Below are 14332 nucleotides of genomic sequence, written 5' to 3'. Positions count from 1 at the left end.
TCACAACAGACACCTCCCTCACAGGTTGGGGAGCCCATCTAGACCATCACAGTCCAGGAGGGTTGGAGGCCACAAGAGGTCAGAATGCACATAAATGCGCTGGAACTGAAGGCGGCAGTCCATTTTGCGTGCCAGGCATTTCTTCCTCTCATCTGGTCTCGGCACATTCAATTGCTCTCCCAACAACATCGCAGTGGTCGTGTACATCAGCAGGCTGGGTGGCCACCTTCTGCACTGAGTCCATCCACTTTTGGAACTGGTGCATCAAACACCATGTGATGCTCCGAGCCGCATACCTCCCAGGCACCCAAGATTCCTTAGCCGACTCACTCAGAAGGACTCTCTACCTTGACCATGAGTGGGAGTTGCACAAAATCCCACTCGGATACCTCTTCCACAAATGGGGCATCCCACGGGGACCTCTTTGCTAACCGAAAGCGGCCCCTTTATTGCTGCGTGGAGCCATAGGGGAGGATTCACAGGGCCACACTCTTCTCCCCTAGACGGGTGACCTGCGCTATGCCTTTTGCTCTCATTCCCCTCCTCCCACAAGTGTTATGCAAGATCCAGTGGGACCAAGCTACTGTAATACTTGTAGCCCTGTTGTGGCCACACCAGTTCTGGTTCCTGGACCTCCTCATACTCTCCAGTCACACGCCACTTTGCCTCCGCTCACTCCCGGATCTGTTCACACAAGCTTGGGGCCAGGTTCAGCACCCCAACCCGGGCACTTTTCACCTCATGACCTGGTATTTGGATGGGGCTCAAGGAGAGACGGGGCCTGCTCCACCCCAGTGCGAGACATCCTTAACCAAAGCAGGAGGGCATCAACCAGGGCCAGCTACCACGCTAACATGGCAACAGTTCATCTTTTGGGCTCGCTGACATCAACACCCACTGAGTGTGATATTTATACCTATCGTCCTCGACTACCTTCTCAGTCGCAGAACGTCGGGCCTTTTTGATCGCAAAACGTCTCTCTCCGAGTCCATTTGGCAGCGCTCGGTGCCCCTCACTCTTCCCTTCCCCATGGATGGTGCCTCTGTGTTTACACATCCTACCACTATCCATTTCATGAAGAGTTTGCTCAATACCTTTCCGCCAGTACGCAAGCTTACACCCCTGTGGGACCTTAACCTCGTTCTCTCCACCCTCACAAAGCCACCTTTCGAGCTGCTGGCAGCATGCTCCCTGTCTGACCTCTCCATGAAGGTGATATTCTTGTTAGCCATCACTTCTGCTAGACGGGTCAGTGAACTGGCAGCCATGATGGTAAACTGCCCTTATACCGTATTCTACAAGAATAAAATTTCCTTACAGAATAAAACTTCCTCCCAAAAGTAGGGTCAGAGTTCCATCTAAAGCAGTGCACCCACCTACCTGTGTTCTGCCCCAAACCACGCGCCTCCCATATGGAGAGGGTGCTGCACTCCCTCGACATCTGTGCCTTGGCATTCTATCTCCACAGGACTCACTCCTTTCACACATCACCAAAACTATTTGTGGTCATTGCCAAGCCCTCTTCGCCCAATGAATCTCCAGATGGGTCTCCAGGTGCATCTTCGAATGCTACACACAATCCAACCTACCGCTGCCTGATGGAGTCACGGCACACTGTATGCAAGCACAAGCAGCCACGTCGGCCTGGCTCACAGATGTCTCGTGGCAAGACCTCTGTCATGCAGCAATCTGGTGCTCCATACACACGTTCATGTTCCACTATGCCATCGCCCTAGCAGTGGCTGCAGATGCTGCTGTAGGCCGTGCCATACTTTTGACTGAATGTTCTTTCACCTGCCTTCGCACTGCTCACTACTCGCCCCATATGGAATATGCATAGGGACTATCACTCAAAGAGGAGAGGAGGTTACTTACCTGTAATTGGAGGTTCTTCGAGATATGTGATCCCTATTTGTATTCCAATACCTGCCCTCCATCCCTTCTGCTGCTGACTGGAGTACTCATCGGTAAGAGGGATCCTGGAGAGGCATTGATCCACATAACCTATTATACCCTCGGCTGCGAGCACAAGGGGATGCACGATGCATGTGTTGGTCAATGGACACTGCTAAGAAAACCTTCCAGACTCAGGCACATATGTGCATCCACATATGGAATACACGTAGGGACCACATACCTCAAAGAACCTCCAGTTACAGGTAAGTAACATCCTCTTTTCCTGCTGGCAGTTCTGCAAGTTCACCCTGGAATCAGAGAATGAAGCTGAGTTCTTTCCTTCTCACCAGTAATAAGGGTGCATAACTTAAAAGACAATGGACTTGCACGTTTATCAGTGAGGGCAGGACTTGACCTGCGATATCTGTAATAGTGATGCCTGAGAAGGAAGGAACCCAACCCAAGGTGAACTTGTAAGGCTAGCAGGTAGGAAAAAACATAGTTGTGTTTGTAAACAGATCATTTGATATGGACTCAGTGAGACACATCTGGAACCCTACAATGCCATTTCAGAGTCCCTTTTCAGACTAGAACTGCCCGGTGTTGCCTGATCTTTGGTCCTGTGGCGTTCAAGGGTGTTATACTTGCGGTGTGTTGGGACTTGACAGGTTTGACTCCTGCTTGCTTTAGTTGCATTACTATCTCCTTGAGAAGATTTTGAATTCCTCTTACTGGCTAGAGGAGAAACACTTCATCCTTGGACTCCAACAGAGGGAATTCTGAGAGGTTTAAAGTGGGGAGTGTAGGGCCCTGGGTGGGATCCACGAAGATTAACCTTCAGATGTGCCTGTTGAGAATGGGAGGAGAGATGAGATCATATTGTTCAGAAATGTCACTTCCTCGCCCTTCTGAGAGAGAATCCCCCCATCCTTTGTTATGCTTCGCTAAATCAGCCCACTGCCCGGTGCAGTTACACCTGCAGAGGTATGAACTTACCTCTGTCCTGTTTGGATGATAAATTCAAAGCCTGGCTGAGCTCTTTTACATCTTAACACAGTTAAATCCGCCTAGATGTTTGAACACCCACCTTGAGTCATTGAAATGTAATATTATGTCAGCTGGCATGTAGTTTATCAAGTTTACTTACCACAAAGCACTTTTACACAGGACAGAGGAGTTTAGTTGTCTTTCTGCAGGAAATAGAAAGAGATCTGCAAACTTGATTTGGATGGTTCCCAAATATTGCACTGGCATTGCCAATATCAGAATTGAATGGAGCTGGCTGTGGGGTGACGTTAGATACGCATTTTTGTCCTTCCTCTGTACTTAGATGTGCGTGTGTCTACACTGCAGTCCCCTTCGCTGATTCCTCCAAGACCCAGAATGCTGCAGTCTGCCTTCAGACATAGACAGAGGCATGTCCCTGTCACTCCATCCTCAAACAGCTCCACTGACACTGTTCGCTTTAGGCTTCCATTCAAAATTGCCCTCCTTGTTATAACTCTCCATGGAGTTGATCTAGTCTTACCTCATGGAGCTAGTTTCTCTCTGCTCTCTTCCCCACTAATTTAAATATTTATTAGCCTCTGTCTCCCCCACATAAACTTACCACTGATGGTGCACGAACTTTCACCTCTACAGCTCCTAACATTCTGGATATCTCTGCTTCAGCACACCTTATTTCAGATCTGTTCTCCCTTGTTCATACCTCTTAATTTCTTTTTCCCTCTGTGCTGTGCAAAATAGTTATGATTTTTAAATGATAGTGTGGCTGATTCTGCTGCATATACAGACAAGGACCATTTGAAAACTGTTTCCATATATTCCAGAAGAACAACAGTTGGCTTAATTATTCAGTGCTGGTAATGTTGGTTTTATTTTGGTGTATTTCAGTTAAACCTGGGAACAGTCGGGTTTTACCGTACTCAGTACAGCCCTGACCTGCTGGAGAGTTTAATACCAGCGATCCAAGACCTCTCCCTACCCCCTGTGGACAGGCTTGGGCTGCAGAATGATCTCTTCTCTCTGGTGAGCAACTCTCTTCCTGTCCTGTGTTGTCCGCTTTGCAGATGATTAATAACGAGAACTACAGTTACTGTAACTATCAGTGTCTGAAGAGCCGGGCTCTGTTCCTGGAGTCAAAGCACCTTTGGGATTACTGCATACAGAGGATTATTAATGAGCTTTGCAAGTTAGAACTTGTACTATAAATTTAAATCCTGTGGCACCAACCTGAGCCTGCAACTCTGTTTTGCCATTTCCCACAAGGGTGTTTCACACTGTGTTTTTTATAAACAAATAGTATCTGAAAACTTTCCTTGCTTCTCTCACCTGAGTCAGGACTATTTCCTGATCCCTAAAAGGGTTTTGAGTAAAGGGCTTGTTGGGGAAGCTTGTCAACTGTCTTCCCTCTGGGGACAGAACCCATTTTTATGTCCCACATACTATACACGTATTTTTGAAACTGCATAGGGAATTGAGCGTTAGATATGAAACAGTCGACCCCCTTCTCCATTCCTGAAATGGGCTGGAGAAGGTCCTCCTTTGTTGAAATAAATGACCGGTGGTTTTGGATTCCGTGTCCAAGCACAGATTTCCATTAAAGCAAGATGTACCAGCTTTGCATATCCCCTTTACAAGATACAAATGCCCCATGGGGTGGGCTCTTGGAGCAGTTAGCTTCTGTAACTGAAGTCATACTTTATTATATTGCCAGTCAGCAATCAGCTGAGGGATTTAAACACAATTTTGAGACTACATTGACATCCTTTAATGACAGGTTTCAGAGTCGCAGCCGTGTTGGTCTGTATCCGCAAAAAGAAAAGGAGGACTTGTGGCACCTTAGAGACTAACGGATTTATTTGAGCATGAGCTTTCGTGAGCTACAGCTTCACTTTTCCGCTGAATGCATCCGATGAAGTGAGCTGTAGCTCACGGAAGCTTATGCTCAGATAAATGTGTTAGTCTCTAAGGTGCCACAAGTCCTCCTTTTCATTGACTTCCTGCAACTTTAGAGATAGAAATAGTCCTAAGTTTGTAAAGAATGCCACGGTGTAGCTGTTACTGGTTTTTAAGGGGAAGCTGTCAATAGTTTTGGCCTGTAGTTTAGGTATTGGATACTGCTAGGAACAAAAATATTTTCATGACGCCTTTTTAAGAACAGTTATTTAATTCTTTTCTCATAGTGGAGGGAACAACAATTTTGTGCTAGCGCCCAAGAATTGGGAAATGAAACTGACTTGCCTAGTTTCACTGAGACAGAATGGTACATTCGCTGAACGAATGGTAATAAGTAAAATGTAGATGTTTAATCTGAAGGGAGGTTTCAGTGGGCACAGAATCTGACTGGGATTAAGGAAGGGCTTGGGCTTGGGGGAGGGGGTTTCTGCTGTCAGCCCTAACACAAACATACTGGGACTTTGAGAAAGTTGCTTAAGCTCTGGCCTTGGTTTTCCCATTATTATCTTTAGCCTTCTTATAAAGTGCTTTGTCTGCTGTTCAAATGCACTCTGGGTGCTGTGTCTTATTAATAAGAAGGCAGGTGAGAAACTCTCAGTAGACCCATCTTGGCACCATCTTTCTCCATACACAAGTGCAGCTCACATTCAGACCCTGTAGACTGCAAAGAGGAAAGAATGTTAAATAACTATCTGGTGAACTACTGACTGTTTCAGTTCTGTTTGGAGATGAGTTTAATCTGTCTCTTTTCCTCTCCCAGGCCCGAGCTGGAATCATTAGCACTGTAGATGTTCTAAAAGTCATGGAGGCTTTTGTGAATGAGCCCAATTATACAGTGTGGAGCGACCTGAGCTGTAACCTGGGGATTCTCTCAACTCTCTTGTCCCACACAGACTTCTATGAGGAAATCCAGGTGTTTGTGAAAGATGTCTTTTCACCCATAGGGGAGAGGCTGGGATGGGACCCCAAACCTGGAGAGGGTAGGAGATTTCTTTATGCTATGGAATTTAACAGTGGTTTTGAAATACTGCTATGTGATGAATAGGTTAAAAGTTTTGGGGGGTGGGGCATTGCTGCTGGTGTGTTTAGAAGAATGTTCCTCATGTTTTCCTGCTGCAGTTAAAGCCAGCTGACATGGTAAAATCCATCTCAGCATGTTTCTCTGCAGCTTGAGAGGTCTCTTATCCTAGCTCTGAGTCTGACAGTGCAGAGATTGCACGGTTAATGAAAAACTTTACGCATGCACAACTTGTCTCGGACTAATCTGAGTCATGTTGTAGCAAAGCATTGACAGGCTCAAATGGACGTTATACCTAATTTCTGTAGGCCAGATTACAGCTCTAAGTATCTGTGTCTAGCCTGCAAAATCCCCTTTTCGTGAACCTCTACTCAAAAGTCAATGCATTGTCCAGTGGAGCCAGGGGTGTGGAAAAGATCTAGCTTTTTCATACAGCTTACAAGGATGTGGGAGAGAAAATGATTGTGCATTTATAGCCTATCCTAATGGCTGTAGGTCATGAATGGAGCTGCTTAAATATTGTCCCAAATTAATTTTTCTCTCTTCCCTACCCTTGTTTATCAGGTCATCTGGATGCACTTCTGAGGGGCCTGGTTTTGGGAAAACTAGGAAAAGCTGGGCATAAGGCAACATTAGAAGAAGCGCGACGTCGGTTTAAGGACCACGTAGAAGGAAAACACATCCTGTCAGCTGACCTGAGAAGTCCTGTAGGTTACTGTGAACTCTGCTTCCTAATGGAGCCAAACCCATTTTCACTCTGCCCCTTGTTGTGTACCAAACTGTCGTATTTACAGTGACCAGAATTAGTATGAGTCCCATACTGCAGCACTGCCGTCCTAGGTTTTTGTCCCTGAATTAGGTTTGTACTGAGCAGATCTTGCCTTTTTTGAATTTTGCTTCTAGCAAGTTTGCAATGCTCTTCATTGCTTTGGAACTTATTAGTGAACTGATCCCCATCCCCTTTGGCAAGCCAGCAGAAATCAGTGCCACAGAAGTAAAGTTGGTTGGTAAATGCATTTCTTCTGTGCCCTATATTGAATTGCGGCTGGCTCCTAGTCAGTAATTCAGTTTAATCCTTAAATTGCTGGCTTTCTCCAGGCAGCTGACTGAATGCTTATAGGTGTTTAGTCTCATGAGGACTAAAATGCTTTATTTAACTGAAATAATTGGGCTTAACATAGGAGTATTTGGATAAAATTCAGTGGCCTGTGATATATAGGAGGTGAGACCAGATGATCCAATGGTCCCATCTGGCCTTAAACTTTATTAATCTTTGTATATATATCTGTCACCAGTGAGTTACTGTAGTTTAATAAAACATTTAATCTTTCACTAGTATGCTATTTAGCATGTCCACAAAAATCCTAATTATCTCTTATCACCAGATCAGGGGTTGAAAATGACATTGGTCTGAAATCTGGGACTTGCTTCATTCAGTCAGTCCTGGACCAGTACCAAATAGCACTGACTAGATCAAAGGATTGGTAACAGTTTTAAGATCAGATATCTTGTGAATTACCAGAACCAGGAATGGTTTGTGCTGTACCCCACTAGAAATCACTTCACTGTCATTGCTTTCTTGCAACTGCCTCCTGGCACCATTGTCCCATGTTTAATTTCCAACATGATTTTAGCAGCCAAAATCTCTCTCTCCCTTTTACAGTTAGATTTAAGCATGATAGTTTTTTTTAAAGTATTGATTTCTAGCTTTGAGGTTTCCTGAAGTGTGACTTGAAACAGGAGGGCAAGGAGCAAGACAGATCTTTAAAGTCCACTATCTTGTGACTTACTGGAGCTGGTCCAATACTAATATTTTCAGGACCAGTAAACTTTTCCAAGATCTGGTCCCAGACCACTGGTGAGAGAAATTTATTATTGCAGATCACTTACATTGTTAGAGAACTCCTATGGGTACTCTTATGTACAATGTCTTACCTATAGCCCATTCATCCATTTTGCCATCTTTTCCTCTGTCTTTCCATTTCTAAAAGCCTGCTTTTCAAGGAGCGTTCCTTGTTTGTGTTCTCTCTTAGGTATATGTAACGGTTTTGAAGCATGGAGATGGTGCTACTTTAGACACTATGCTAAAGGTGAGTGCGTTCTTGTTGCTTTATGTTCCTGTCACCTCAAGATCTGTCCTTTTATCTGGGCGGGAACTAAATATTCTTCCTCATGAACTGATCTATGAGACAGTTGGTCTGAAGCTAGTGTCGCTCCCATCTTTAGCAGGTGATGTGGAAGCTAGTTTGCCACAGTACTGTTCGGTTACAGATAGTGTTAAGGTGCCATCTAGTGGGCTCCTACACCTGTTTTCTTAAAACAATGTACCACTGCTCAAAGGAGTGGTGCCTGCTTGACCCTACGTCAACAAAGTGGTGAGTAGTCCAGTGCAGATTACCAGTTGGCTACGTTCCCCATTGCTGGGCTGATAATGTGGAAGAGCTCTGGGAGTATGTATAGCCGTGAAGTACCACATGTCCACTTCATAATCTGCAATACTTGAATGCCAGCCATACAGCTCCAGTATATTGTGAAGGATTTTCTGTACAGGGTAAGAATCCACGTAACGATTGCTCCTAATCTGTGCTGTGTTTAACACTGCTTACTCTTGTTCCCTGAAGCTACACAAACAAGCAGAGATGCAGGAGGAGAAGAACCGAATTGAGCGAGTTCTCGGAGCCATCTCTCAACCTGAACTGATCCAAAAAGTTCTGACCTTTGCACTTTCAGTAAGTTATCAGAGGGGCTGGTACTTGTCTACCTCATGGGAACAGGGTTGTTATTGAGCACCCTGAGGTAGTAGGATGGAAGGCTCTAGGGTAGGGGTGAAGTATCAGTACTGCTTTTGAAAAGGACCCACCAAACTTTGGCCTTGTTGCCAAATCTTCTAGAGTTGTTCTGTATCCCATGATTAATGTGGCATAGACTTCTCAAGGCCCTGGGATCAGGCCCAAGAGGGGTATTGAGGGGGAGTGTGAAGGGGTGTCACCTGTCTTTGAATTTTAATGTTCAGCCCTAGACTGAGGATCTCTGCCCTCAGTCCCCAGGGTTAGTCATTCTCCTGTTTAACTAGCGGCAGCTCTTCCTCATGGACTAGCTTGTTGCTCTCTACCTTAAAAAGCCAACGGGTGAACAGCCTGGGAGAACAGAAGCTGATCGACGCTGCCTACAAGCGCAACCTCTGAAAAGTGCCGTGGGAAATAAAGTAAATGGTCTATTTCCGAGGACGCTGGCCTGAATGTTTGCTTCCTCCTTGTTTGCAGGAAGAGGTACGTCCCCAGGATACCGTGTCTGTTATTGGTGGAGTGGCTGGAAGCAGCAAGCAGGGGAGAAGAGCTGCCTGGAAATTTGTAAAGGACAACTGGGAGGAACTTTATAATCGCTATCAGGGTGGATTCTTAATATCCAGACTAATAAAGGTAGGTGCAGTTGCCTGGAAACTTTGGGCATGTCGTTAATTACTTCTAGACAGTTCTAATTAAAATGGTTCTCCTTAAAACATAAATATTCTTATCCCTTTTCAGCTATCGGTGGATGGATTTGCAATTGATAAAATGGCTGCAGAAGTTAAGGTAAGACTCATCTTGCTTTAATCTTGTCCTCTAAAATAACAAAAGAGTGACTAGCTTTCTTTGACAGGCACAAGAGTGGGGGAGCCAGAAACGCCTGATTTCAAATCCCAGCTTTTTCTGTTGACTCTGGCTGTGATTTTGGCCAGGGCACTTAACCTCTGTGTCTCAGGCCTTGTCAACATGAGAAAGTTCCACTGGTTTCAATAAATTGGTTTTTAACCTGATTTAGTTGAACCAGTGCAAACCCCTGTGTGGACGCTTACTTTGGCTTTGCTTAATCTGATGCCTATTCTATTCAAAGTAAACTGCAATGAACCCGGTTTGAACTAGAATAAGTGTCCACATAGCTTTTTGCACTGGTTTAACTAAACTGATTTAAAATCATCCCGTTAGGTAAACTTGTGCAACTTTTGTTATCTGGACTAGCCCTGTTTCCACCATTTGTAAATTGGAATTAAAACCTCCATATGTCAGAAGTGGTGGGGTGGTTAACTGTCTAATGTTCATTGTTTTATGATGTAAAGTGCTATGTAAACTGTAAAGCGAATTGATATAGAGAGGCTTTAGTATCACTATAATTAAGGTGGAGACTAGCTTACTGTTTAACAGCTGATTTTTCCAACTGCTCTAAAATTCACATATTTGGATTGTCTTGAAAATTCCTGTACCTCATGGGGATCCAGGATAGATTAGTGGTCTAAATTTGAGGTCATTTGGCCTAGGGGTTCCCAAGATATGGTCCTCTTAAAATAATCATGACATCAAAATGTTGTAACTTTTTTGTGTGTGTACCTGGGGCTCAAACTGATCTTACTCGCTCAGGATTGATCTCAACTAATGTCTGGCTCCCACTTCCTCTCTGGAAAAGCAATGTTAAAAAAGTTAGAGTAAAAGCTGAACACCAGTGTGGCTAGAGCCAGGATGAGGAGCCAGAGAGTCATTTGCCGGTGTACAGCTACACTGGGGCTCTGTTGCAAGCCGGAGCGTTTGCAGACGGTCTGATGTCAGAGTATGTGGCTGGCTCAATGCGACAAGCTTTGGCCACTGAATCTGAGCGGCACCCATATATTGAGAGTTCAAGGCCTGTCCTTGGCAGCTTTCTGCAAATGTGTTGTGTACATTATTTTCTCTTTGCCTGCAGAGGCTCCTTCTGGAAATAAATATCCGATGTTAAAAATTTGTCACATGGCCCTTTTTAAAACGCGTGTTGTCGTAGCCCTGTTGGTCCCAGGGTATTGGAGAGACAAGATGAGGGAGGTAATATCTTCTGTTGGTTCAGTAAAAGATATTACCGCACCCACATTTCCTCCTTCATTAGAACAGTCGTAGCAAACCTCAAAGGATATTTTTCTCCCACAAATGCTATAGAAAAATCTAACCGTGCACAAACCTCAGTAAACAATTAAAAATGATACTCTGACCCAAAAGACAGTTTTTGTATACCTTTTTCATCCCTGTTAAAATGGAAATCCCTAATGCAACTGTAACAGGTGGTGCTGTTGCTCCATCATAATCGGCAGATTCTCCATTTCTTGATGTCTTCAGATCAAGGCTGGTTGCCTTTCTGGAAGAGATACTTAAGCCAAACACAAGCTGTTGGGCTCAATATAGGGGTAACAGGGTGAAATGTAATGGCCTGTGTTATACAGGAGGTCAGACTAGATGATCTAATGGGCTCTTTTGACCTTAAATTCTACGAATCTTTAAATAATATAGCTCTCACACAGGGCCTGGAGTAGTGTTTAGTTTGGCAAGTTGGGGTCATTTGGTCAAGGGGTTTCTCAGATACAACCCCCCCATAAGAAGATGGTTTTAACATTCAGATTGTTCCAGAAGCGTAGTAAGATTGTCTCAAAAATTGGTGCGTTGGAGCGGGGCTGGGTTTGACTTTGGAAGATAGAGGGGAAGAACACTCAGTGAGATGAATGAGCCACATCACACCTCTACAATCCTCCTGTGCTGCAGGGGATTGTGCAGAACCTCTGTCCCCTACACAAAAGTCAGCCACTTGTCCAGAGAAGTGAACGGAGTACTTTGTAATGCCGTTTCCTTCATTATTGATACTATTACCTTGTTCACTAATGTGTTAATTCTCAGTGGCTCTCCTAGTCAATAGTATGAGTTAGTGAGGTTCTGCTATCGTGGGGAAGAGCTAGTATGCAGATAAATTTAATGATTATTCATCCTTATTCTGACAGCATCCTCTGCTCTGCTCCTGTAGTCAGTTAATTCTAAAATGCTAAGTGACAGTCTTTAATGGAGTGCTCTCTGGCTGGAATTATTTCCATGTGGTCAACTTCCATTCTTCTGGGGGAGTGGAGAGAAGGGCAGGCCTCCGTGCTCTCAGCAGTGCCCCTTCTCCTCTGGGGCCAGAGGCCCATTTAAAAGCAGCATGTTAAACAAAACAAAAAAAAATCTGACCGTTAACAAAGTTATTAGTAATCCTAAAGGGCCTTGGGCTTAATTTGGTGTCTTCCAAGTAGCCTCATGATAGTCACACCTTGGAATTGTTTCTCATTTGCTGCCCTTCCATGATAAGATGCATGCTGGATCTGTCTTTGTTTAAGCTCAGTTTGCTGTCACTGCTAGTCAGTACATAGTGGTAGAAGGCTCTGTCTGAACCAGTTTGCAAAGATAATGCTGTGGATTTTCCCTACCAGAGCAGACATTTTGCTGCTCCCCTGCAGTACCTGTGGTTACACAAGTAGCTCTAGCAAACTAAGAGCCCCATCCTGTGACCTTTACTCACCCAACTAAGCTCACTGACATAATTGTCTCTTCTCGCATGAGTAAGGGCTCCCAGGAGCTAGATATTGTGTGATCATATTTTGTAGAAAGACTTTCTACCCAACTGGTGAATTTGACCATTTGAAAAAACATTATTTTTGTCTATGGGTGTTACCCCTTTATGGATGATGATGTGTGTTTTATTCAGGCCTTCTTTGAGACTCACCCTGCTCCATCAGCAGAACGCACTGTCCAGCAGTGCTGTGAAAATATCTTGCTGAATGCAGCTTGGCTGAATCGGGACGCCGAGAGCATCCACCAATATCTTCTGCAGCGCAAGGCCCCGCCAGCCATGGTGTGAATCTGTGCATGCGGCTGCTGCAATCCTACTGCCTCGTCAGGGGGAGAGGGAGGAGCTACCCAACAGCTGATTCATATGCCAAGAATTTGGAGTCTTTTCTCAAAGCGATGGGGATTGGACAATGAATGTAGTTAACTGGTTCCTGCTCACACTCCAGAATTAAATTCTATTAAAAAAAATTATCAGCAATTCAGCAAAAAAAAAGTCTGTAAATATGATAGTAATAAAATAGAGCATAACAAAACTGTGAAACTTCCTCAAGCCTTGTCAGTGGTTAAAATATTTAACACCCCCTTCCTACACTCTTATTGACAGATGTTCTGTTTTTTTACATCCCTTAAAAAGGAAACCAGAGGCTCTGGGTCAGTGGAATTTTGGGATAAGTCTGGGGCAGGAATGGGTTAACACCTCTGTGTAAGACAGAGACCTACAAGACACTGTAGTGCACGTTGTGTGGAACAGTTCACTATGAAAGGCAGGTAGCTGGTATAACAGTCTGAATCTGTGCATAAATTCCACCTGTGTGGTTTTGGGGAGATTATTTTCCTGCAACCTCCAATCAAATCCAAGGATAGTAGGTCCCCCCCCCCGCATCCCTTCTGTGTCGCCTCTTGGCAAAAAGAAAAATATTCTGTTGCTCTTTGGTTTTTCTCCATGGTTCCACTCGCTGATGTCCTTCTTAGAGATAAAGGAATTGTTAAAGAAACCTCTTTCACAGCCACATTAAATAAGAGATCAATTGAGGCAATATTTTTCCCCTTATTAAATGCACCCTCAAATTGCATGTGAATGAGGAGCTAGAGTAGCGTGTGACTGGTTCCCCTCAGCCGCTGTTCAGGGGCGGCACCGTTACTTGTTTAAAAGATCTGGCTTGTCCAGCCTCCTCACAGTCGTAGCCACATTTGCTTTTAGTTTTGTTCCTTTGCTGTGATGTCGATGGTCATTTGATTCCGAAGCCTTAAATTAGTGATAACTGGTGTGACTTAGATGAAGTCTAAGCTGTGTGCCATCATTGACTTCACAAAACAGCATGGTCTACTAAGCAGACAACACCATTTAATCAATGAACGTTTGAGTTCCCACGGTTTTTTCTTTTAACAGGAATTCATATTTGGTGTGGCTTAACTGTGTTTCAGAAGGTCATCAGACTAACTGTCCGACTGCTTCCCTGAAATTTTTTGTGCTATTGTTTTAAAAAAAAAAAAAAAATTAAAACAGTTGGCGTTAATAAAAATGTCAATGTGAAATCCATGCCCTGCTTTTTGTGTTCTGTTCGCGGTCTGAGGAGGCGCTGCTTCAGATTAATCGTCGCAGCTTGGAAAGCTTCTTACGTTTCCATAGAACGCTGTTGGTCATTTGTCTACTGTGGCTTTTAACTTCCCGAAGGAGCACTTGTCCCCAGCCTCTTTTCCCCTCCTGCAGCCGTTCATAGGGTACCAGACGAGGTAACCATATGGAGATCAGAAGACCTGTATATCTTGTATAGCATTTTGCATGCAGCCTATTTCCCAAACACGACAGAACTAATAGCCGAGGGACAGAATTTACGAAGGGTGGACAAGGGAGGAGAGATTCCAAATCTCAGCTGAAAACACGAGGTGAAGAGTCAGGGTGATAAAGATGCAGGAAGACGTTTAAAGTGGCAGGAGCTGCAGAGGAGCATGTGCACAAGCAGAGATGAGATTATCTAGCGGTACAGAGAAAGGGGAATAAAATAGAAACTAGTGGTATAAAGACTGCGGGCACAAGGCATCATGGGCTTTAAAAGCCAAGGAGGGAACTTGGAGCTGAATCCTGAAA

General features: G+C 44.4%; 1 protein-coding gene across 1 annotated transcript in view; it reads left to right on the top strand.

The window, feature by feature from the left end:
• The window catches only part of NPEPPS (aminopeptidase puromycin sensitive), a 63094-nt gene extending 49311 nt beyond the window's left edge, over positions 1 to 13783 (top strand). The window contains exons 16-23 of the mRNA XM_048830088.2: positions 3790 to 3924; positions 5615 to 5834; positions 6437 to 6579; positions 7906 to 7962; positions 8494 to 8601; positions 9136 to 9291; positions 9397 to 9444; positions 12380 to 13783. Of these exons, the coding sequence (XP_048686045.1) occupies positions 3790 to 3924; positions 5615 to 5834; positions 6437 to 6579; positions 7906 to 7962; positions 8494 to 8601; positions 9136 to 9291; positions 9397 to 9444; positions 12380 to 12532 (1020 nt within the window). The 3' untranslated portion in view covers positions 12533 to 13783. The remainder of the gene's footprint in view (positions 1 to 3789; positions 3925 to 5614; positions 5835 to 6436; positions 6580 to 7905; positions 7963 to 8493; positions 8602 to 9135; positions 9292 to 9396; positions 9445 to 12379) is intronic.
• Positions 13784 to 14332: the final 549 nt, after the last annotated feature.

This window comes from Caretta caretta, chromosome 27, assembly GCF_965140235.1.
Source record: "Caretta caretta isolate rCarCar2 chromosome 27, rCarCar1.hap1, whole genome shotgun sequence".
Lineage (NCBI taxonomy): Eukaryota > Metazoa > Chordata > Testudines > Cheloniidae > Caretta > Caretta caretta.
This window is presented reverse-complemented; position numbering and strand designations above follow the sequence as displayed.